Below are 24,022 nucleotides of genomic sequence, written 5' to 3' on the forward strand. Positions count from 1 at the left end.
ATCTATCTGCTGTATAGAAGGGCATTTAATTTATCACAGGGATGTTGGATTTGGTGCTTTCTGAGCTTGGTTGTTTTCTTGCAGGTGTTTCATTAACCAAACTAGCAGCTAGTAACAAAGATCCCTTATTTCAACCCTGAGCTACACATATTTTCTTTTACTGATATTGAGGTATTTCATCCATTTAAATCAACGTGCCTCTTAATTATTTAAGACAGCAATACAGGCTTCAAAGGAGGAGTTACACAGCCACTGTATCTTAAAAAAATAACAAATATAAATATAAAAGGAAGGATTTTGGATGGATTAACAACTAGAATATGTAGAAATGGTCACCTGCAGCCACTATACTGCAGATGCAACGAGAGCAATATTCTTGGTGAATTCTAATTTTCATTGCCCTCAATTTAGTGTTGTTAACAAATATTTGTTAACAGATATTTGGTGGCACACTGTTGGCAACCCATAGATTATTTGCTAATTATTCTATGCCTTCCAATTTCACAGATTAGATCTTCAATCTCAATAGTGCGCTTGCTTTCTGGTGCATTACTGGATGAAATGAATATGAAGAACGTAGCTAAACACTCTAAGTAGTCACTGCTTTGTTTTCAGAAAGCCTCAGCTACTAGCTCAAATTAAATGGGTTGTTCTAGTTTTCTCACCAATGAGGAAATTAGCATAAGAGGAGGTAGCACCAAATTGTTTTTCCAGGTACTTGTTGAGGAAGGTAGAGAGACCAGCAAGAATAGAGGAGAAGCTGCATTGCGTCAAGACCAACAACATGAAGAGTGGATTGAGGAGCAGTCTTAAGAAGCCTTGTGGGAACTCTGAAAATAAAAATAGAAGTGTGTGAAGATCAGAAAGGAAAGGGCTTCAGGACATGGGTACACCCAAAGAATTATTGTAGCATTTTATTAAAGATGTCAGTTGCAGTAAGAAGACCAATTCTTAAGATAAGTCTGTTAGGCATCTATTCTTAAAGATGCTGATGCTTTTCTAGACTAAGGTTCCTCTATCTGATATTCTCCAGATTTATTTAACTACGTGAAATGTAGGGTTGCAGTTCAACGTATCTGGAAACCACTAGACTGGGGAAGACCAGGCTTGATTGATTTAGGCTTTAATTGCTTTCTGCTAAAATGCTCATGGAAAAAAAAAAAAGACGAGAGCTCTTTAGAATCTTTTTTTCCTTTTCTTATCCCTCCATCTCACAATAGTTCAAAAGAAGTATATAAGATAAATAACACAGATAACATTTACTCATACTTTCACTGTGTTATGTTCAGAGATAGCTCTGAATTGGAGCTTAAGAGATTTAAGTCTACAATCCTCAAACTGTTAAAGCACATACAGCTCATTCAGAGCTATATTCCTCTATCTTGTGAACTTTTCTCTATGCTCATCTAGCAAAAGTCAACAAATCAATATCAACAAAGTATAAAATTACTTTTGGAAAGCAAGGAACCAAGGTTATAAAATAATCTATAAGATTAGTTCTCTACAACTCAGCAGAAACTTTAAACTTGCATGCGGTATGGAAAGTTTTCAGATTAAACTTTTTGTTTCCATTCAATCATTCGATTCAATCATTCCATTCAATCTGATTCTTGGAGACTTCCTGGACATGTGATTTGCCATTACTACCTTCCTAGGATTGGCTTTATGCTAAAACTGGGACTAGAATTCCAAGTCTCCCGGTTTAAAGTCTTATTCTTTAGTATGCCAAGCTAGCTTGATTAGATTTATCTTATACAGGTCGTCCTTGACTTACAACAGTTCATTTAATGATCATTTGAAGTTACAGTGGCACTTGAAAAAGTAACTTATGACCATTTTTCACATTTATGATTGTGGCACCATCCCCATGATCACGTGATCAAAATTCAGATGTTTGGCAACTGATTCCTCTTCATGGCGATTGCAGTGTCCCAGGGATCATGTGATCACCTTTTGCGACCTGACAAGGGGGGGAAGCAATGGGGAAGCAGATTCACTTAACAACAATACTAACTTAACAAGTACAGTGATTTATTTAACAACTGTGGCAAGAAAGGTCATAAAATGGGACAAAACTCACTTAATGACTGTCTTGCTTACAAACAGAAATTTTGGGCTCAGTTGTGGTTGTAAGTCGAGGACTACCTTGTACATTATGAAAAGTCATGGCTACATTCACACAGCTACTCTGATATGCCCCCATCCTATCCCAGAGCATCAGGTTATTATATTATGCTAAATTTTGCTGACATCTCCTGAGGCTTGCTGCATTGGCCCTTAATTGTACTCCCAAAACAGACAGATACAAAAATTCTAAAGGCTATGATTGATGGTTTCTCTGTTTGAAATTCCAGCCCTGCCCAATATAATTAATTAACCAAAAATCTTCTTCCAATTGATTCACAATGTTCTAGTTTCTCCATGCACTGATTTTTCTTCTTTTCTGTTGACAAATTGAACTTTTCTTCATCCATGAAACTATATATTCAACCTACTGATCACTTAGTAGCATCAATGGATTAGAGTTGTTTATATCTCTTGGTTTCTATCTAGTGATCACCAGTGTATTTTGAAAAAAAAAAGCCTATTAGTAGATATGTGCCAAACAGTTGAGTTAGCCATCAGTTGGAACTAGTGAAAATTTTTCTAAGATTACTATACAGAATGCCTAAGCGATTATTAGAATATGATTTTTCAATCATATTTCAAACAATGTGGAATATCTATTGTCTCTTGGAGTAGAATTTGAAAATACCTCTACCAGCTAGGTAGAGGTAGTTTGTAATTTTATAATGTCATCTAAAAACACTGAAAGATAGGTCATTAGATGGCTAACTCAAACCATAACAGAGTGAGTAAGAAATAAATAGCTATTTTTAGTTATCTTGCTTTTCAGTATTGCTGCAAAAATTGAATGAAATCTGGTATGGGTTGACTTGAAATATCCAAACAATAAATCCATATTGAACTTACAAATATTAACAGGATGGTTGCTGTCGTAGATGTTAAGAAACATTGTTTTTTTTCCTAAAGAGGTGTAATTATTTACCAAAACAACGAGTTACTTTTACTGGAAATACACTTTTATTAAAATCACTTTACTTTTGATAAAAACCATCAGGGACTCTTCCTCTGCCTTTGCTTTCTCAATCTTCTTCAGGATATCTGCTTCAGATGCTTCCTGATGGAAAAGAATATTTTTTTTTTAAAAAAAAATCACTGCTGGGAGCCCAGTGAATTTTTTTGCAGGTTCTGTTATAAAATATTACAACATTTTTGGTACTCTTCTTGAAGATCTGAGATTGGTAGGAAGGAGTGTGTAGCAGAAAGTAAAAGATAAATGTGATGGAAAAAGATTAATGAATGAACTCACAGATGCAATAAAGCTTTTTTTATGTAAGAAAACAGAAGATCATTTGGAAGGTCATAGAATATAGACTATACAGTATCCAAGCTTATGTTGGAAATCTCTTGGTGGCATTGTACAGCATTGGATGCATTGGCTTTCAGTTGCCTACCATGTCAAAATGAAAGCATTTGTTTTATTTATAAAATCCTACATGGCTTTACTAAGTTGTAGTATCATTTCTATCTTTTCATTATATATGGATCTATTGTTTTATTATGTATAACAAAATGTTTGTCTATAAATTGAATTCATATATTAAAATAACCAATGGCAGTTTCAGGACAGTAAAAAAAAGAAAAAGTTTGTAATTTTTAAAAATGGCTAATCTAGGACAAGAAATAATCACTTCTCACCGCACAAAGTGGAAGTAAATAGGTTTTTTCCCCTCTTATGTAACACGCTATATTCCATTATGGACAGGACTCTTTGACCGTTGCCATTTAGCAAGATCATCTCCAATCCAATACTTAAGACTTACCTTCCCTTTCAGCATATATCGAGGGAAGAAGAAATAAGGAATGGAACAGAGGAGCAAACAACCAGCAGCTACGAGAAGACCTAACCACCATGCTCCAATCCAACGTGGGTCACCTGGGGTCAAGTTTACATCCTCTAAGAGATATATGGAAAAACAAATCATAAATATCAAGAAGTAAAATTACCAGGCCAGACTCCCAACCTGGCATTTTTCAAATGTACTGGATCTGCAATCCCCCAAATTCTCAAGAAGCATGACCCATAGTCTCTTTGCGAATTGCAATCCCATTTTAGCTGGAAGGTATCAGATTGGAGAAATCTGCACTAAGTAATATGTATGCTGTATCAAGAAATTACATTACAATTCTGCCAATACTTAAAATATGAACCTTCTTCCTCAGTGGCCAAATGCCTTGAAATTCTAATTATTTCTATTGTTAGAATCTATTTTCTTAGAGACCAATCCATCTCAGGATTTCTTTTAAAAAAAAAAGCCAGTAATGCTGTCACGTTTGATCTGCGGTCCTGTTTACCGTACATCCCCCCTTCTTTAAAATTATGGTCAACCACAATTATCTATTACTCAGTAATTCTAACCTTAACAATATTTCTTTGTTTAGTGGGTTGGATAATTGTCATAATTCCAACAAGCCCTAGCAGGGCTTCAACAAGTATTAGTCTTAATGTAAGTTAGCATAGCTTTACATTCTAGTCGTGTTTTACAAATCCTAGTACTGCTTATGTCTTTTTATAGTTTTTCTCGTAGTTATCTATAGCATTTAGTTTATTGATGGTAATACTGATAGTAATTTTATAGGTCTCCCTCAGGTTTGGATTCCTATATTTTGAAATGTTACATTAATAATTTTATTTTGCCTAATCTTTTTTAATTTTTATTTCTATTTTAGAGTTACTGTTATGTTGTTAGTTTTATGCTGGTCTGTGACTGAAATGAAATAAATACACATTATTTAGCATAATTTCATTAAATTGGGTTGAAGAAATGGTTCAGTATTTTTAAGGAAAAACTGCTTTAAAATAATTGACAGGAAATATTATCTAATGACAATTTCTTAAAAGAAACAGCCTCTAATGGAATCGTGAATAAAGAAGTATAAGTAATGAGAAAACCGAAAGAAAACCTATCTATAGAACTGGGCACCAAATATGAACTTCTGGTGAGGCAGAAAATTGTGGAAACTTAGTAGTATCGTGTGGTGAAAGACATTTGTTTAAAGTAAAGACTTTTAACAGTTTATGGCTGAAGGAGGGAGGCTATGTGACATGTCTGATTCATTTGTGGAATTGCAGCATTATTATAGAAACCATTGTATTCCAATTTTTTTTCTAGATGTCTGATGGTTTTTTAAACTGATTAGTCAACAACTTAAATAGTCAATGTAACTGGAAATATTAACTGTCCTTTCCCTGAAAAGAATCTCAGTAGAGTAGCTGTCTTAATAAGGCCAACATTTGGAGTCTGTACTGTCCTGCAATCTTAGGGAAGAGACCTCAGATCACTGTACTTTGAGGCAGGACATCCTCCCAGCAGGATGTCTAGCTTCAAACAGTCAGCTGATCACTAAAGCTGGCACAGAAAGTATCGCTCCACATTGTTAATGAGCAGGAAGGAATAAATAGCAATCTTCAGACTTTTCCAGCTCTGCCTAGATTTCCTGTCCTTCAGCATTAAAAGCATGCAGAAAAGAAGAGCCCACACCCCATTTAAACGATGGTATAGTTTTCCTGGATGTGACTATTCCACTCAAGATTGGGTGAAATAATCAAGAGGCAACTAATGAGAAGAAACGCATTGCCACTTCCCGCTCTCGGCATATTTATTTGCTTAATGTAGGACAAGATGTCCGCAATCCTTCTGAAATTCCAGTCTGCCTGGGATGTCTTTGGCATGCGTATGAGAAAGAAAATCTCTGGGCTGCTAGAAAGAACTGTGTGTACCCCACACATTTATAAATGTACTAGTATAGTGGCTGAAGTCTGTGCTTTCAGATTTACAAGATTCCATTAGCTTTATTATTAGCAGAATTAGTTAATTCTATTAGCCTTTTTCATCTCGTTATATTTCCTGTCTGATTTACGTGGGAAAGCTGACATCAACTTTTTGCTGCTACTTTTAACTGCCTGACCAATTAGGGCGGGTCTCTTTTCTAAGTTTCTTCCTCTGACTTTTAAGCCACTGGGGGCTCCTGCCTTTCTTGCCTGATTCTTTCCTATGCAACTTCTCTTCCCCTCATTTCCCAAGGTCATCCACATATTGCATTATACTTAAACTTATAAGTCCAAATTCTTAATTAGATGCATATTATTTTGCATATGCAAAACCTATTACAATAAAATGTGAATTTCTCCCTAGAAATCCCATGGTAAGTAATAGAAATAACATTACAATTAGACAGGACATGGGAGAATTGGACAAGAAAAGGTGAAAGCAGATCTCTCAGTTCAAGAGATCCATCTTGACAATTGGTTTCTGTAAATTTGATCTGAGTTCTTGGCAACACATTACATGATAATACTTCATTCAAAGCATTATTCAAGCCATAGTAGCTTATACACGCATATCCAACTGACTTCACTATGTGAACAACTAAATTATCCCCTCCCAATTTGATAATATTCATATTAGAATAATATTTTAATGAACATATTTGCATACTTCCTACTGTTTCTGGCTTTTTGCTTCAAGAACAAAGAACTGCAGAATTTCACAGTACCTCTAATTGAGGAAGGCTGTATACTTCCACCCTGCGATGTCTCAAAAATCTGCCTGCAAGTGGCAAATGGAGACAGGAACATATTCTATGTGATTGTGGCTTAATTTCCAAGCCTCTGAATGTGTGAGAGCCCATGGCTTCCCTAAATTAGACCAAACACTTACTCAGGCTAACCCGTCCAAAATCTACAAAAATCCTCAGTGCTGCAGAGCCGAGAAGGTAGCCAAAAGCTGGACCAAACACTGAGATGGAAAATAAGATTGCTGAAAAGAAAAAAGAAAAAAGGGATTACATTGTGCAGAATACGTTTCTTCAATTACAATTCACTGGTCTTAATTCTTCCAAGACTGTAATGAAGTTTGATCTGAATATCTAAAGCAAGGACTTTTATTTGTACTACAAAATAACTGTGTAAAGTACTATTGTAAAACAAATTGTATAATTAAGACTTACTGCACTACATTGTTAAGCCTGTATTTAAAAGTAACTTGACTGTCAGTTGGTCTTTCTGTGAACATACATAGGCCAAATACTTGTAAAAATAACCCAGAGTGTTTTGGCAGACAGCCTCTGTTAAAAACTTGCTTTCTAAGAAAGTGATTGGTGATGACTTCCCACTGGGTCTGCATATTTAATGGGGATGAAAACAATGATGTGTTTCTGGCAGGATAGGGATCACCAGTGGGAATAGCAAATGTTACGCTGGTATTATTTTCTCCTAGTATAAGGACTGGCAACCAAAACTAAAAAAGATGAGATAATAGACAGACAGACAGACAGTTATATAGATGACCAAACAATAATAGAAACAAAACCAGGACATAACTGATTTTATTAATTTTCATCCACACCTATTGTATCTATCCCATTTTTAAATCCAATTTTTAAATAAGACTGAAAGTAAGTTTTTTTTAGAGGAGGAAAAGCCTCTTGTAAAAAAAAAAAGCCTCCTCAAACTGAATCAAACAACAAACAAAGGCCTTGTTTCAATTAACAAATACTAAATTAAAATTTGTGGTAAAATTGCTTAAGAGCATTTAGAGTCTGACTGGTGTCTGAGCATTTGTACAACATGTCCTTATGCATGTAGGTCAGCATTGTGGATGCTGGTTTCTACCCTTCCTCTCTTTTCCTGCATAAGCTTACCAGAAGTTGCATCTAATAAGAGAACCCAGGAGCTTAAGATAGATGGGCAACCTGCTTCATCTTATAGGATAGCCAGTTATTTTAATAATGTAGTAGCACTGGTGCTACAATACAGCATATAATGCTGCAATTGCTGGATATGCCAAGGTGAGTTGGTATCTTGCAATTGCCAGAAGACTTGTTACTGGCAGTGCTTTTTTCTAAAAAAAAAAAAAAAAAAAGTGCCAGAACTCACACATCATACAACCTGCCTTGCCTACCCTACAAGGTTCCATCCAAAAAAGGTGCCGGAACTCTGTTCTGGGCGTTCTATGAGAAAAAAGCCCTGGTTACCGGTAAAGGAACAAAACAGGAACAAGTGTGTAGTGAAACTGCAAAAACCTTACCATATGAAATGTCAATGGCCCAATGGTGGGATTCAGCCAGTTCGTACCACTTCGGCAGAACTGGTAGCTAATTTTTTGTTGCCCAGGCCCAGAATGGACTTCCGGAAGCGGCATCCACATAGAAAACCGGTTATTCACATATTTGAATCCTACCACTGAAATGGCCATATATATTATGGCAGGAAACCTCTAAGTTTACTGCTTAAAATTCTTTTTATAAGAGAACTTCATGAGGCAAAAGCTGCCATTACCTACAGGAACAGACCTTAAGTCTGTCATCATGTTGTCAATAGTTCCCACAACTGAATATGGATTTCATGTCCTTCCTGGACAGCAATTTTTATTATAAGATTAAGTCCCAGACTTATGTTACACCAGAAACAGTTCTTCTACATTAGTGATACATCAGTGACACTTTATGATATTAAAGCAATACAAACCAGACAATAAGGATTTTACAACAATACAACTTTCAATCAAATATTTACCTATGTACAAAGGAGAATTGTTTGGCTCAGCAAAGTCATCCACATAGGAAATTCCAAAAGGTTGGATGGGGACTGTTCCAATTCCAGCCAAGAGTTGGGCAAGTATCATTAATCCCCACATGATACTGGCCTCTGCCTGGATGTTCACAGTGGCATTCAAACACTTAAATCCCCCTTGACAGAGCTCTAATCTGGACTGGCTGCTTTGGTTATCTAGAACAAAATCAACAATAATTTCAGAGGAACACACGGGAATTAACTCTTTATTATACTAAGTTCTTATATTAAATCTTGTTTTAGCATTTTTGTTTTAAAAAGAAAATTACTACTGTATATATAAAAATGGGCAAACAGTGAACTTAAGAATCAACCTGCAGTAGGTTATCCATACATAATCACTTGCAATGCTCCAGGGGGAAAAAAAAAAAGAGGATTGAGGAAGTAACACAAGCCATATTTCCCATTGTTATTGGTATGCATAGGTAGAGTCCAGCTGAACAAAGAATTATTTAACAATAGAGACTGTGGGAGTACAATAACTCTATTTGGGATCTAAAGGACTCACACGTGGAAAGTGAACATTTTTGAGGGGGGGAGGGGGAGAAAGCTGAAAAAGTCTCAGGAGCACCTGAAGCACCTTATGCTGGCTAACATCCATCCAGAATCATCCTTTGTAACAGCAGCATCATGGGTGGTAACGACTGCAATTCTTATAATCTCAGAGATCTACTAACAATATCAAGCTAGACATGACAAGTGAATTATATCCTTAAATTTGCTTAATGATCTCATTATGAGCCGAGGTGGCGCAGCAGTTAGAGTGCAGTACTGCAGGCCACTTTAGCTGACTGTGTTCAAATCTAAACCGCCTTCCATCCTTCCGAGGTAGGTAAAATGAGGACCCAGATTGTTGGGGGCAATGTAAATATATATATACATTGCTTACTGGTGTACACTGCTAGGAGAGTACTTGCACTTAAAGCGATATATAAGTCTCATAAATAAATAAATAAATAAATAAATTCCTGGATTTGTGGAGAGTTGCCACACCTATAAACTTCCTTAGTTTAATTAGTACCTGGCCTCAACTTTTCTGTCAAGATATGATAACATTGTTATAGGGATATGTTCAGAAAGATTTTTGGAACCTCGGTTCTAAGGGTGAAGGGAGTAAAAGGAGAGCGAGAGAAAGAGAAAGAGAGAGAGAGAGAGAGAGAGAGAGAGAGAGATTAGTTTTCCTACACTGTAGGTTGTTATTTCTGTATTTTCACTGCTGGTTCATATATTACCACAAATTTTCAGCACTTAATGAATTACCATGCAGGTTTATGTATTTCTATTTCTGATTTTACCTACTGACAGTCCATAATGTACAATATAGTAATAGCATTTTGGAATCATTGCCTGCACTGGAATAGAGCCCACAGAAGTAAGAGGTACTTCATATGTGTTCCCAAGTGTTCTGAAGCAATCTTTTGAAGATTTCCAAGGCCATAGTAAATAAAAATCCACAATCTAGGTAATAATATTTTTTGCTGAATCTTCCCCCAAGATCTTTCTTAACAAATTCGTAAGTATTTTCAAGATCATGGCATTTTCTACAAACACATTTTCCAATGATTTTATTCCATAATTGTTTGTGCAGAAAGATGGCTCTATAGAATGACAAAAATCTCTTGTAGTACAAGAGAAAATATTGTAAGATGTTATTCTTATGTGTACTGTGTATATTCAGATTTCCTCTTCCAAAAACAAATGAGAATGTTTTTCTGTATTCTTTCTGGATACTTTATAGATAAATATCATGACTGCAGAATTAAAAGTTACTATTACAGGATTATATGTATGATTAGAAGGTTTAGAAGGAGCCAAATGTACCTGCCAGTGCTTCCTAAATTAATTTTCTTACCCACTGTCCTACATTGCTTTTTGATGAATAGCATATTGTTTACAAATTCAGAATTTTAATCCAAGTCCTTGGCAACCGAGCAATCAAGTCCAGCTGATGTCACTAGAAACAACTGCTTCTGCCAACCAGATGTTGAACTCCTTTTGACTAGAGTAGATAAGGCTCTTTGTTTCTGCCTGATATTAAAAGAAAATGTGGGAAATGCTGGAAGCCAAGCTGACTATATAACAAATCAATGTATAAATCAATAGTTTCCTCTTAGGTCTAAATAGAATACAATGAGCAATAATACAGAAGTTTGAAACATACTGCAGTATAACAATATTAAAGTAGAGAAAAAAAGGAGTATCAATTTTTTTCTTAGACACATTTTTTCTCTTTTAATTTTTGTGTTTTTTTCCTATCATATTAAATCTGATCTTGAATTTTCACTTCAATCTTCATCTCATTGTAAAGTTTTTATATTAGCAATAATAGCATTAAGTTTAAAAAAGATAAATAGCATAGATGAGTAAGAGATTATACTGCTATGTATGTATGTACGTATGTTTATGTATACTGTTCCTTTCCCCTTTTTTGTTTTGTTTTTTCTGTTGTTTTTTCCTTAATACAGATAAAATACTATATCATATAAAGATTGAAAATTCTCTTTTTAATAGGAGTTTGATCAAAGAAAAGGCTTGTACTATACAGCAATATTCTGATTATTATTACTTCTCTATCTGCGGACGGTTTCTACTCATTTTAGTAGCATCAAAGAATCCTGATACTTTGAGAGCAATAATTCAATATATAAAACAATAATCAATGACACCCATGAAAGAAAACTTGCACTGCCTCAAATTCACCTGATCCTGATCCAGCTTGGCATCCTCAGAGTAGACAAGTCATTTCACAGAGGCTGCACATAGCTTGTTGGAATTTTGGAAGTTAAGATGGCCAAAGGCCAAGTTATTTTAACATGTAACTAACCCTCCAGACTTACTTGCTAGAGAGAATCACATACCTATCACACAGGATTTAACAAGAACAAATCAAGAATTTGGGGATGCTTTTAAACTGAAGGTAGGAAAGAAAGCAAAAAAGAAGAAGAAGGCAGGGAGCTCCACTAAACTTTCAAATATCTACAGAGGACTTGGAGAAGAAAAGAGTTCTAGAAAGTTACATACAGAGTTGTGCTGAAGAATATTCATATCGACCAGAAAGGAAATGTGGAAGAGTCAAAAGGAAGGCCCCTAGTGCCAACAGCAAGCCTCCCAGGCCAATGATCCGAGGTCGATGAACTCGACTCCCAAAGTAGCTAACAAAGATGATGAGGATAACATTGCCAATCTGTGGAGAGACAAAAATATACAGATGTGTTAGGAGATCCCAAAGGACACAAGTTAGTGATTTCACAAGATGAGGAGGATCATCTGGATTTCTTCTTTTCCTCCTTCGTTTGCTTGTTTTCTGTCTTAGAACTAGAAAAGATTCTGTAATTGTGAATGTGTGTGTGTGTGTGTGTGTGTGTGTGTGTATACACACACACACATATATACATACATATACATGCACACACTCATACCGTATATATGAAAATATACACACACATAGTCTCCTTTCTTGGTTTTAATCATTATTTTCAATATACAATTTTATAAAAGATTTTTTAAAGAGATGTAAAACTAATACAAACTAATATAAAGTGAAAAAGAGAAAAGAAGAAGTTAGAGATCAAAGAGAAAGCTAAAAGTGCTAGAAAGGGAAGAAAAGTTAAAAAAAAGAAAGAAAAATGCAAAAAATTAGCTTCTGACCTTTACAGCAGTTATAAGTTCAATACAGCTTTACGTCGTATTCTATTACTACAACACAACTCTCTTCTTTCTATAATCTAATCTTCAAAAGCATAAATCATAAGTTCATTATTTTCTGTTTCATGCAAACAGTCTATAAGGGGCTTCAGTCAGCAATAAATGTAGATGTTATCTTTTCTCTGATCAAAGAAGTCAATTTAGCCGTCTCAGCAAGTTCCATCATCAACAACAATCATTCCTCCATTTGTGGATAGTACAAAATCATTCCATATTTGTGCATATGATAATCATGCAGCAGGCATCATATATAAAAACAAGTTCCATAACTTTTTTTCCAACTGTTTGTCCATCAATCCCAAAAGAAACCCTTCTTGTTTCAATTGTATATTAATCTTTAAAATCTTCTTAATTGGTGAATGTATTTGAATTCAGAATTTTCTAACTTTTGACCCATCCACCAGAGATGATAAAATGCTCCTTTTTATTCACATTTCTAACATAAATTTGAAGTTTAAATATTATGGACAATTTCTCTGTGACATATACTAAAAGAATTTTTTTTAATAAAAACCATAAGATTAATAAAACATAAGGTACATTTCAATCATTTCAGCCACATATTTTGCCATTGTTCCATCTGTACATTAGAATCATTTTTTTGGGCCCAGCTGTTGGAGTCATTCCAACATATAATTGAGAAAACCTACAATCCCGGTGATCAGGCAGGGAAGCTTGTAGAAAAAGCATGAAAAATAGTTCCAAGCAAAAACATATGTACTTGGCAGGACAATAATGATAGCTGTTTGTGGGCTAGAATAAATGTGACCATGAAGAAATTTTCAGGGAAGAACATCACAAAGCAGACTTGATGGTAACCTCAAGAATAAGACCAGATCTTTTTATTATAAAAAATCCTTAAGAAGTTCCTGTGTTTCCTACCGTAAATGAGGCAATGCACTTGGAGTTCTGTTGAAACAACTTTACTTTGGGTGTCCTCTAGGTATGTGGACCAGCTCCTAAAATTTCTTGCCAGAAGGGCCTTTGCTGAAAATTCTAGGAATTGTAGTCCACACATCTGGAGGCTGTTCAGCTTGAGACAAAGAGTTTTGATGTTTGTAACATATTAATTGCAAAACATTTTTAGTGATTTTTTAGAACTGCATCTGCAGACATTTTGTTGAATTTCTACATATTTTATACCAAAGATGCGTTTTCAAGAGGCAACTGGACTTTCCTGCTTTTCTTTGAAGACATTTCGCTTCTGAAGAAGCTTCCTGGATGAGAAGTGAAACGTTTTCAAAGAAAAACAAGAAAGTCCAGTTGCCTCTTGAAAAAGCATCTTTGGGACAACCATGACCTGAAAGACTAAGAATCTCCACAGATACATATTTTATAGTTTACAGAATAAATCACAGTTGGGCTCATATGACTAATCCAAACAACACAAAATCCAGTCTTTACATATATCAGCTGGTCTTAATCATATCCACTTCTACATACAGTATACAGTGTTTGGATGCACTACAATATACAAGCCCAGTTTCAGTACTTTCAAACGATCCTCATAGAAAGCACCTATTCCTTAGAAAAGCAAATGACATGGACTCAAATTTGCAGAGACACACTCAAATACACCTCACATACCAACTACAAGATATCATGCTGACAGGTAGTGGCTCTCTAATGTCTATCTTATGATGCTAAAAATTGAACTTTAGGCCTTCTTCAGGAAAACATGTCCTCTGACACTGAGCTACATATTCTGCCCTTCCCAATATAAAACTCTCAGCTGTAAACCTCTATACAGGAATAACCTTTATAAAATAGTTCTGAGGACGATATAAAAAACAAAACAGCCTTGGCTGACCCATGGGCTACCAGACAACTGAAATTGACTTCCCAGAATGTTTGATCAGTATGGCCAATATAAACCCTGATTGGAAATTGTTCCATCTCAATGCATATGAAAAGTCATAGTTAGGGAAGGGTTTCTTAAAACAATCCTGAACAATGAACCTAAAACTATGGTGAGTTGATAGAAATATTTTAACATTCACCACAATGAAAGGTAAAGACAATGTTTGTCCTCACTTTGCATCTTAGGAGAGATTTATTGCCACTTAAATCTTAAATCTGCTGCTCAAAAGAGATTATTCTTTCCAACCTACCCAAATATGGGAAAGAGAAACATCTCTAGAAACAACAATTTGGAATATTGAATAAAATAGGTTAAAAAAAATGAGTTGAGGGGAAGTTCAAGGATTCTAATTCTGGCATTTTGCCTATCATGTGTAATTGAACAATCTAAAAGAAATGCATAGTTATTATTATAATTATCAGGAATAAAAGCCTACAGCCTCCTTAAATTTTAATTCCCATCAGCCCCAGCCACTATGGTCAGCTGAAGGAATTATGGGAACTATAATCTGAAGCATCTGGAAGGCACAAATTTGCACCCTTGATCTGGAGGAGGTTAATGAAGATGGACATCAGAATAACTGATTTACTCTAAAATAATCTGGATAATGGAATGTGAAACATATTATGGGGAGCAAATCATATTTTTAGCCTTATAAATACTATCACTGTGAGGGATCTTAAATTCTACAGCTGAAGGAGCAGGCAAACTGAAACCATCTGATGACCCTGGAAGGGCAAGAGACAGATAGTTAAAAACCAGATTGTAGTCTTTTCTTGGTGTGAAAGGAGTCAATACATGAGTACAATAAAATATATTATTTATAAGTTGCTGATATCAGTGTGAACAGCATGTTTGGAGACATCTTAGAAAAGTAGAACTTAATGGTGCCTGATCAGCCCATAGTAAGATCATCTCATGTATTTATCAGATTCCGGGTGTAAAGAACATGCTGTTATTTACATTGCCTTTTATAATTCTTAGGTATAATTTCAGAGTGTATATAACCTGTGAAATTTCAGAGCTTTTCTGCATTCCATTGGCAAGGAATGATTGTTGCAGTTAAAAGATATTTTGTTGCATTTATCTCCAGGTGTTTTGATTCCTATTTAAATGGACATTTTCCTATTACAATATCTAATGAAAGATGCTGATAAAAGTTTAGCTGCTTTTATGTGTTTGATTAATAGGAGATTTGGCAATTCTTTTTCCTTATGGAACTATGCAACATTCTTATCTTAATTTCTAATCAGTGATTCTGCTCTCCTTTTTATTCTTTCCAACCTACCCAAATGTGGGAAAGAAATTCTGTAAAGGGCTCAGGATGCCTTCCATCAGCAAATTATCTCTCTGAAAATCAAACAGAATGGGACCAAATTTGATATGACAAGAAAGATCAGCAAAAGCCCAGTAATATATATTTTTAAAAATGGACCAAATCTGGTTTGATGTTGCAATAAAAAAAATATTCCCAAAAAAACTAAATCTCCAAATACATCTCTTTAGAGGTAAGACCTCAATGCTGGTGATTCCTCCATTCTAAGATCATTTCCATATTAATAATTTATAATATATTCCAGACCTCTATTTTTCAAAACTTAGCATCTTTAAGATGTGTGGACTTAACTTCAGGCTTGCTGTGGAATTCAGGGAGTTGAAGTCCACACATCTTAAAGTTACCAGAGTCATCCAGCCATTGCTACACCAATTTCATGTCATAGGTGATTGGATGTTGCTACAATATACTATAATTCACTGACACAGAAATTACCTAAGGCCCCCATCCTGGATGCATTACTCAGAATGCAGTGCACATGTACACACAGATAGACAATTTTTGTAATTCTACTTACCACTGTTTATTTTTAATTTAGATGCCATAGAAAACACATGGTATCTTAGACACATGGTATGCGTAGAGACAGATAACATGTGACACATACCGTACTCACTATGCCTCATTTTTATATTCTCAGATTTATTCATTCATCATCATTCATCATTAATCTGTATTAAAATTCTGTATTAAAATTTTGTATAGCCTATCTGTAGCCTATTAATCCAATGTAATTCAGTAGATACTGGTATAACCATATTTCCATCACTTTTTGGAAGTTCAGCTGGAGTAACCCTACAACAGCTTCATCCTGAAGCGGCTCAGTTGATACAATTACCTCATGTAAACTGGAGATAAAGCCAGAGGACAAACTGGAGAGGCCAAAGCGCTTCTCGATGGTAGTCAAGCTACTCTTAAAGTAAGCACTGTAGAGGAGTTGAGACAGCTGCATCAGGCCATGGCAGAACACAAATACCTGTTAGCAAGAAGATGCATAATTAGATGTATCACCATAATGGAGGCCTAGGAAGTGCCAATATGTATCTGTATAATATTGTTGGATGATTCTAAGTTACAGGCAAAATAGTAACCAAATGTGTACATAAACTTAAAACCAAAGTCACAAACATCTGAAGAGGATTTGCTTATCTGAAAATCATTTTTTTTTAAAAAAAAAAATTGGGATCCATTGCCATACATGATGGTTTCAAGGTCAGTGAGTTCACATTTTCAATATTTGAGGGGTTGAATTTATGGTATTGAAAGAAAAATTTAAATATTGTGACTGGAGTTATAAAGAAGATGGAAAAAGTCTTTTTTTCCTTTGCGATTTGTGTATTTTTGTAGCATGTTAGACTGACAGTAAGTTACACATATATAAACTTGTGATTGATGAATGCATTGCCTTCTGATGGTCAAAGCTTTCTACTCCAATCATTAATTTAGCTCTTGTTTGACATAGGGATCATGTCGTCATGCTCTGCTTTTAACATGAAATAAATGCTTGTTAAAACAAACAAGAAATAAATCTGGCATTAGGCTAAAAAAACCTGGACCTATGTTATTCTTTCACTCTAACTCTGTGATCCAGCAAGCCATATTTTTCCTCTCCTCTGCTACTGGATTGGTCTGAGTTTGTTTGTTTTTTACTCTTTGGGGCTTTTCTTTAACATTGTTTTTATTTATTTATTCATTTAATTTTTTTGCATTTTTGAGATAAATTTCCTTTTGTTTCTTAGTGGTTTCATTTTGTCCATATTTCCTTGCATACACTGCATTTAAAAGACTTTTCTAGGATTTGGCAGCTACAATCACAACCAAAAAATTCCTGTTTGTTTGAGATGTGTTATATTAATAAAATAATGATAAAAATAAAGCATTGTTCCTTGCCATCATTTTAAAAGATGAAATATGGAGTCTTAGTGACTAGACCTTTACCCAATTTGAATGTGTCATAAAAAACACCTTAGAGAAATATTGTAGCCAAATAATAGAGATTGTGAAATTAGAAGAGAATATGTATCATAAAAAATCAGCAATAAAAATGAAGTAAGTTTTAAGAAGGAATAAGATAACATGTACAATAGAATCACAGAATCTGAAAAAACCATTCTGGCATTAAGTTCAACCCCTGTTCAATGTGTGAATGAAAAGTAAAGCATCTGGCTGTCGAGCCCCATTTTAACACAACCAGCGATCGTGAGTCCATCCTTATTCCTTCCACTGTTGCATTGCTCTTATTATTACATGTTTAATAGTAAGTAGATTTATAGGCTCTGCCTTCCTGTAACATAACTCTTTTCTTCCTTGTCCTGAATTCCGAAAAGACAGACAACAGGCCTTTTTTTTTTTTCTCTGTGACATTCTTTCAGATATTTAAAGAGTGCTATCCTATTTCCTCTCAGCCCTTTTTTCTTAGGTCTAAATATTTTCAGTTCCTTCATGCCTTCAAGGTGCCTTCAAGGTATTTTCAAGATACTTTCAAAGTACACAGGTAGACAAAATATGTTTGGGAGTTTTGCTGTTCTACTTGCAATTGCATTCTTCCCTCCCTGCATCAAATTAATCTGGCTCTGTTGAGCAAATACTGTCTTTCACTACTGCTTGGCATGACACTATGCAAGTTTAATGGCCAAGTACACTAGTTTTCTTTAATTCTATTCCGGAACTTTTATAAAGAAACCAACTGTGGGAATATTTGATAAAGAGAGTATTAGAGTAAAATCTTTAACCAAAAACTGGCTGCTGATAGAGACCGAGCTTTCTGGAGGGAAGATTTAGCAATTATTTATTTAATATATTTCTATGACATTATATTAGATATTATGATCTTGCTTGGTCAATTATGATAGGAAGCAGCATCGAAATATGTATTTTTGAGTGAAAGAAAAGAAAGCCAAAAATGATATAAAACATAATAGCAGGATAAAAATTGAATAAATCACTAAATAATCAGAACTTGAAATATGAAATGCAAAAGAGCTTGTAGAATATAAATTAAGAGCCTGTACTGCCCAACAGGTAATAGATGCATATTTTAAATAAATATTAAAATGACAAATAAAACTTAAGTTAGACTACAATTTTTCCAACTCTCGGCTTTTCTAATTCTCAATTCCCCATTGTTGCTGATTGTCTTTTTTAGGAGGGTTATCATAAATTTAACTGTTTCCAGTATTTGTTTATGCTTGACATAGAACAGGCGTCCATGAGATCCTTTGGCCTCTGTTCCAACACTAAGGCTGGCAATATTACATTCCGTGTGTGTTTGTGCATACATGCAAACCTAATTTTTGCATGACATTTTTGTTTAGCCAATGATAATAAAGAACAGTTTCCCAATCAAGGCCACTAGCGGAACATTCCTTCCCCTCTTGTAACTCTTAACTCAAATAATATTTAACAATAGAAACACAGAGAGACAAAAGAAACGTGAGGTTAGAAAAGGAATGGATAAAGTAGAGCTTCACAGTTCAAAGGGAGATTGAGAAATTCATGCCAAATTCTCCTCTATATTATTATGATTTTTAAAAATTCTGTATAACAAGTCCTCTCAAAACTCTTTTATAAGTAACAAAAGTGGCTGTGATGGCTAGTCATTTTCCTAACAGAACTTATTACTTTGCATCATTAACTGCAAAACAGGTTACTCCCTAGCAGTATAACGGGACTGCCTTTTTTACTCATGATAAAGATTAGACTTTTACTCTATTCCGATCTGTATTTACTCAGCTCTTATAATTTGGTGAAAATGTTTCAACATTTTTATGTCAGCATTATTCACACATTACTTATGAATGACAAACAGGGTAGTGTACAATTTAAGAAGAAAAGATGTATTGATGAACTTCCCCCCCCCCAAGCAAAATATACATGAAGAAATAGAGGTAAAAAACATTACCCCTGGCCCAGAAAACAGTGCCTCTTGAGATAAAACAGCATGGCTTACAGGAATGAGATATATTGGAAAGCTGTATATATAGAAAGGAAAATCAAAAGCATTTCCAAGATCTGGACTGTGATCAAAAAAGCTAGAATTTCTTAATAGTATCCAGATTAAATTCTTGGTTCTTTTCCTTGGAATTCGGACTGACACCACAGGAGCACAGCCTACTTGTTCAGCACAGTATGTTTTCTGTATGGCTTTTTAACAATTGTGAATGAAGCTGCAATGTTTCCACTGGCTTTGATTTATAAATACATTAAAATTATCTGAAAGGGATTTAAGCTACACTCTGAATTTTTTTTAACTCTTCCTCTCCCCCTCTTTTTTTTTTTTTTTTTTGGTTAGAGCAGCAGTGACAACAATAGGCTGCATATGAAAATAATTTTTCTCAGAATCAAGAATGATCAAGCAATATGATAAGCGTAACTGTTCTGGTAACCATTTCATAAAAATGCTCAGTACATGTCCTAAAATCCCAAATGGTTCCCCATAAAAACACAACCTAATCTTTCCTTTGAGATAGTTCTTCCTCCTCTTTACATATCCTAATTTTTTTTTAGCCAAGTTATAATAATGCCAGAGAAGCACTTTAGGAACAAGAACATTTATAAAGTGAGCATCAAACAAATCCAATTCTTTTTTTTAATTAAAAGATGATTATCTTCCATGCTGCTTTATGCTTACTGGGGCAACTACATCTTAATCTAATGGATCTATCTGTATTATCTGAGCCGAAAAGAAGCTCTACATACTATGTATGCTCAATATGTTTCTAATCAATATGCTTGCTCATGATGAGGTCCAGAGGTGGGATTCAGCTGGTTCGCATTACTTCAGCAGAACCGGTAGCTAATTTTTTGTTGCCCAGGCCCAGAATGGACTTCCAGAAGCGGCATCCATACAGAGAACTGGTTGTTCATATATTTGAATCCCACCACTGATGAGGTCTAATAATAGGGCAATAAACTATTCTAAATGCTGAGTCTCAAGCAGCCCACAATAAAAAACAGCATTTCTCAACATGGCACCCTCCATACATTGAGACCTCAGTTCCCCTGCCAATCTTCATTCAGCTATGCATTCTGGAAATAATATTCAGTTCAGTTCTATACAACAATACAGGAGAGCAAAGAAGCCATGGTGTCAATGAGAAAAAAATTCAAACTCCTTAACAGGAAAATGCCCTAATGTTTTTATTCCAAGGGCCATTACTTGTTGGCCTAATTAGGTTGCTATTTGCTACTAATACATACAGATAGTTCTATGTATTTGTGACTGGAGGAGCCTGGTTCTGTATATGGATTCTTTGATTTGTTAATCTGAATTGGATTTCATTTTCATTTCAATTTGCTTTTATTTTTATAGCTATACCTTTAAGATGATATTTGCTGGTGCAATTTTAATGTTAGTTTGCAATGGCATTCTAAACTTGTCTGTTCAGTCAAAATCACTGAATTCAAAAGTTCAGGTATTTATTTTCATGTAAGCAGGTAAACATAAAAATAATAAAGAATGTTTTAATCTTACATTAACAATTGAAGATATTTCCTCCTACAGGAGAAAAAAAGATAGATAATGGGAAATAGAATCCAGATGGCATAGCAGTTAACATTTCCCTGAAAGTAAATTAGATGAAATAAACTAAAAAAACCTTATTACTGATACCAAAAGTGGCCTGATTTTAGGCAGATGCATTTTAAAAGTTGGGAAAAAAAGGGGGGGGGGAGAGCCAAATTCTGTTGCTACCCGGATGCTCCATTTGACAGAAAAAGACATTGGAATTGTCTATTAAAAGGCATCTGGCTAAAATCAGTTAAGCTATCCAGATTTCTCAATGGAAGTGAGACACTAGCTCCTGCTGAGATATACTAGTATTTTTCCAAGAAGCTTGTTTCTTTTCATTAGTACATTCAACTGCAGAAAATCATTTTTGGCTCTCCTGAATTGAATGGTAAAAATAAGTCAGTCTGGTTCTAACACATTAGGAAGGAATTTACTGGGAAAGAGTGATCTTAGTAGGTCATAAAAGGTGCTCCGTATGGGAAATTCAATCTGCCGTTCAGCTTTTTGAGTGTGGACAAGTCCTATAAGCCAATGGTTTTTCATACATATGAAATCTAGAGAAGCTGGAAGTACCAAAAATATGATAGCTCTAGTTAATTCTTAGAATGGCACAGAGCCATTCTCCCAGGCTAAAACAGGGTTTTCCCCTTGACATATTCAGGAACATTTTAAAAGAGTCTCACAACACTGTCACCCAACATTATACATCTGTGTTTTCTTAAGTCCCCTATTCATTGCCTGGATGTTTATTTGAAAGTTGGACAAATGACCATAACTGCAAACTGTTTATAGAAATAGCTTAAATCCAACCACAATTTATTTTTAAAATGTCTATTTTCTCATGCCCAACTCCTATAGAACGGAGAGGTTTTAAAAAATCCATCACAGACTTATTTTTTCAAGTAAATGTTATGATTTGCTAGAATAAAACCTGGCATTGTATTCATGGTTATGTAATTCACCATAATACATTGTTGTTTTTAGTTGCGAAGTCGTGTCCGACCCATCACGACCTCATAGATAACATTCCTCCAGGCCTTCCTCTCCTCTACCATCTTCTGGAGTCCATTTAAGCTCACGCCTACTGCTTCAGTGACTCCATCCAGCCACCTCATTCTCCATCATCCCCTTCTTCTATTGCTCTCGATCTTTCCCAGCATTAGGCTCTTCTCCAGGAGTCCTTCCTTCTCATTAGGTAGCCAAAGTATTTAAATTTCAACTTCAGGATCTGGCCTTCTAAAGAGCAGTCAGAGTTGATCTCTTCTAGGACTGACCAGTTTGATCGCCTTGATCCAGGGGACTTGCAGGACTCTTCTCCAGCACCATAGTTCAAAGGCCTCAATTCTTTTGCGCTCAGTCTTTCTCATGGTCCAACTTTCAGAGCCATACATTGCAACTGGGAAAACCATGCCCTTGACTATACGTACTTTTGTTGGCAGGATGATGTCTCTGCTTTTTAGTATGCTGTCTAGATTTGCCATAGCTTTCCTCCATAATACATATCCATGTTCAATTATAGAAAAAGTATGCAGTTATAGCAAAAAAAGCATCTCTTACAAAAAGATGCATGCATAGAAACTTACATGCTAGAAATGACTGTATAGGCAACAATTACATATAGAGATTATATAATTAAAATGTAGATATCAGAGATAGCTGTATATAGAAAGAAATACACTTATTAGGGATAGTTGAATAAGAAAATAAATGAAAACTTTCAAAATGCAGAATTGACAGAATGGTCTGCCTTCTAAGGCTTAGTTGCAGAAGATCTATAGCACAGCAAAGAAGAGAATTGGAGAATGCAGCTGCTTTTTGTTTTCTACCATCTTTTTATTAAACTTTAAATGAAACATATATGGAAAAAGATATAGGTCACTGCTGGAAGGGTTTTTTTTTTTTAAAAAAAAGGGTAAAGTATTATTATGAGCATTTGGGTTATAGCATATCTTGGTATCTGAAACACCCATAGATTAGGGCATAAAGCAATAAAATATGTTTCTTCTCTGGTATTGGCTATCAGGGTAATTAATGCAAATGTATCCAGTCCACATTAAGCAACCAGAATAGCTTATATAAAGTAACACAGTCAACAACTTTGCTTACCCTTCTAAAAGCAACATTTAAACATCTGCTATAAAATATAAGCACTGTTGAACATTTCCAGAGATTTGGCAGAAAAAAGTCTATGCCATTGTTGCAGCATTAGCTCACAAAAATCGAAGTTTATGTATATAGTAACTCCCCTGGAATTAATTATCAATAAAATCCTACTATGGTTTAGCGTTAAGGGTTTACTCTCTGTTTCCAGAAAAGCAACTTCCCTTTTATATATCTTTATATAAAATCAAGGATAAGGAGTAAAGCATGGACTCAGCCTATCATACAAGATGATGTGAGACAGAACAGTCCAGAGTGAATCTCAATTTGGCACAAAACCTTCATTTGAAGGAATCCTTTGTCAGAGGAAAAGTAAAGGCAGGAGTTTTCTGAAAGCCTTATCATCATCTTGAGAAACAAGAAACCAAAGACAATCATCCTTATTTGTACTGTATTTTTCCAGTTAAGCATGTCTAAGTAATGCAAAGGGAATTGCTGAGGTGTGAATGTTACATCTGCACTGAAAAACCCTGAAGAATACAAAAGTCCAATCCCTGTGCCAGAATATATGGTGGGGGTGGTAATAGGATCCACCACTGAGAAATGTTTTCTGATGGTATTTCTCCTTCACTCCCCACACATACTGGTGATACATGTCAAAAGAGGGAGTTGTACTGAATGAATGGATTCTCTTTATTCCGTTTTGTTTCCTGTATTTCTCACAAACTACTCTGAAATCAGGACTCCATGAAACAAATTCGGCAGTGAAAAGATATCTCCTTGCAAGGTATGTGCATTTTATTCACATAGGAT

General features: G+C 35.1%; 1 protein-coding gene across 1 annotated transcript in view; it reads right to left on the reverse strand.

Annotated features, from left to right (window-relative positions):
- The window catches only part of SLCO2A1 (solute carrier organic anion transporter family member 2A1), a 58,498-nt gene that overhangs the window by 11,422 nt on the left and 23,054 nt on the right, over positions 1–24,022 (reverse strand). The window contains exons 2-8 of the mRNA XM_039360092.1: positions 16,439–16,576; positions 11,720–11,882; positions 8,642–8,854; positions 6,786–6,884; positions 3,888–4,021; positions 3,103–3,181; positions 666–830 (exon numbers count right to left, since the gene is read on the reverse strand). Coding sequence (XP_039216026.1) covers positions 666–830; positions 3,103–3,181; positions 3,888–4,021; positions 6,786–6,884; positions 8,642–8,854; positions 11,720–11,882; positions 16,439–16,576 — 991 coding nt within the window. The remainder of the gene's footprint in view (positions 1–665; positions 831–3,102; positions 3,182–3,887; positions 4,022–6,785; positions 6,885–8,641; positions 8,855–11,719; positions 11,883–16,438; positions 16,577–24,022) is intronic.

The sequence above is a fragment of the Crotalus tigris genome, unplaced genomic scaffold (genome assembly GCF_016545835.1).
Source record: "Crotalus tigris isolate CLP2741 ecotype Arizona unplaced genomic scaffold, ASM1654583v1 scf7180000019154.1569036, whole genome shotgun sequence".
Lineage (NCBI taxonomy): Eukaryota > Metazoa > Chordata > Lepidosauria > Squamata > Viperidae > Crotalus > Crotalus tigris.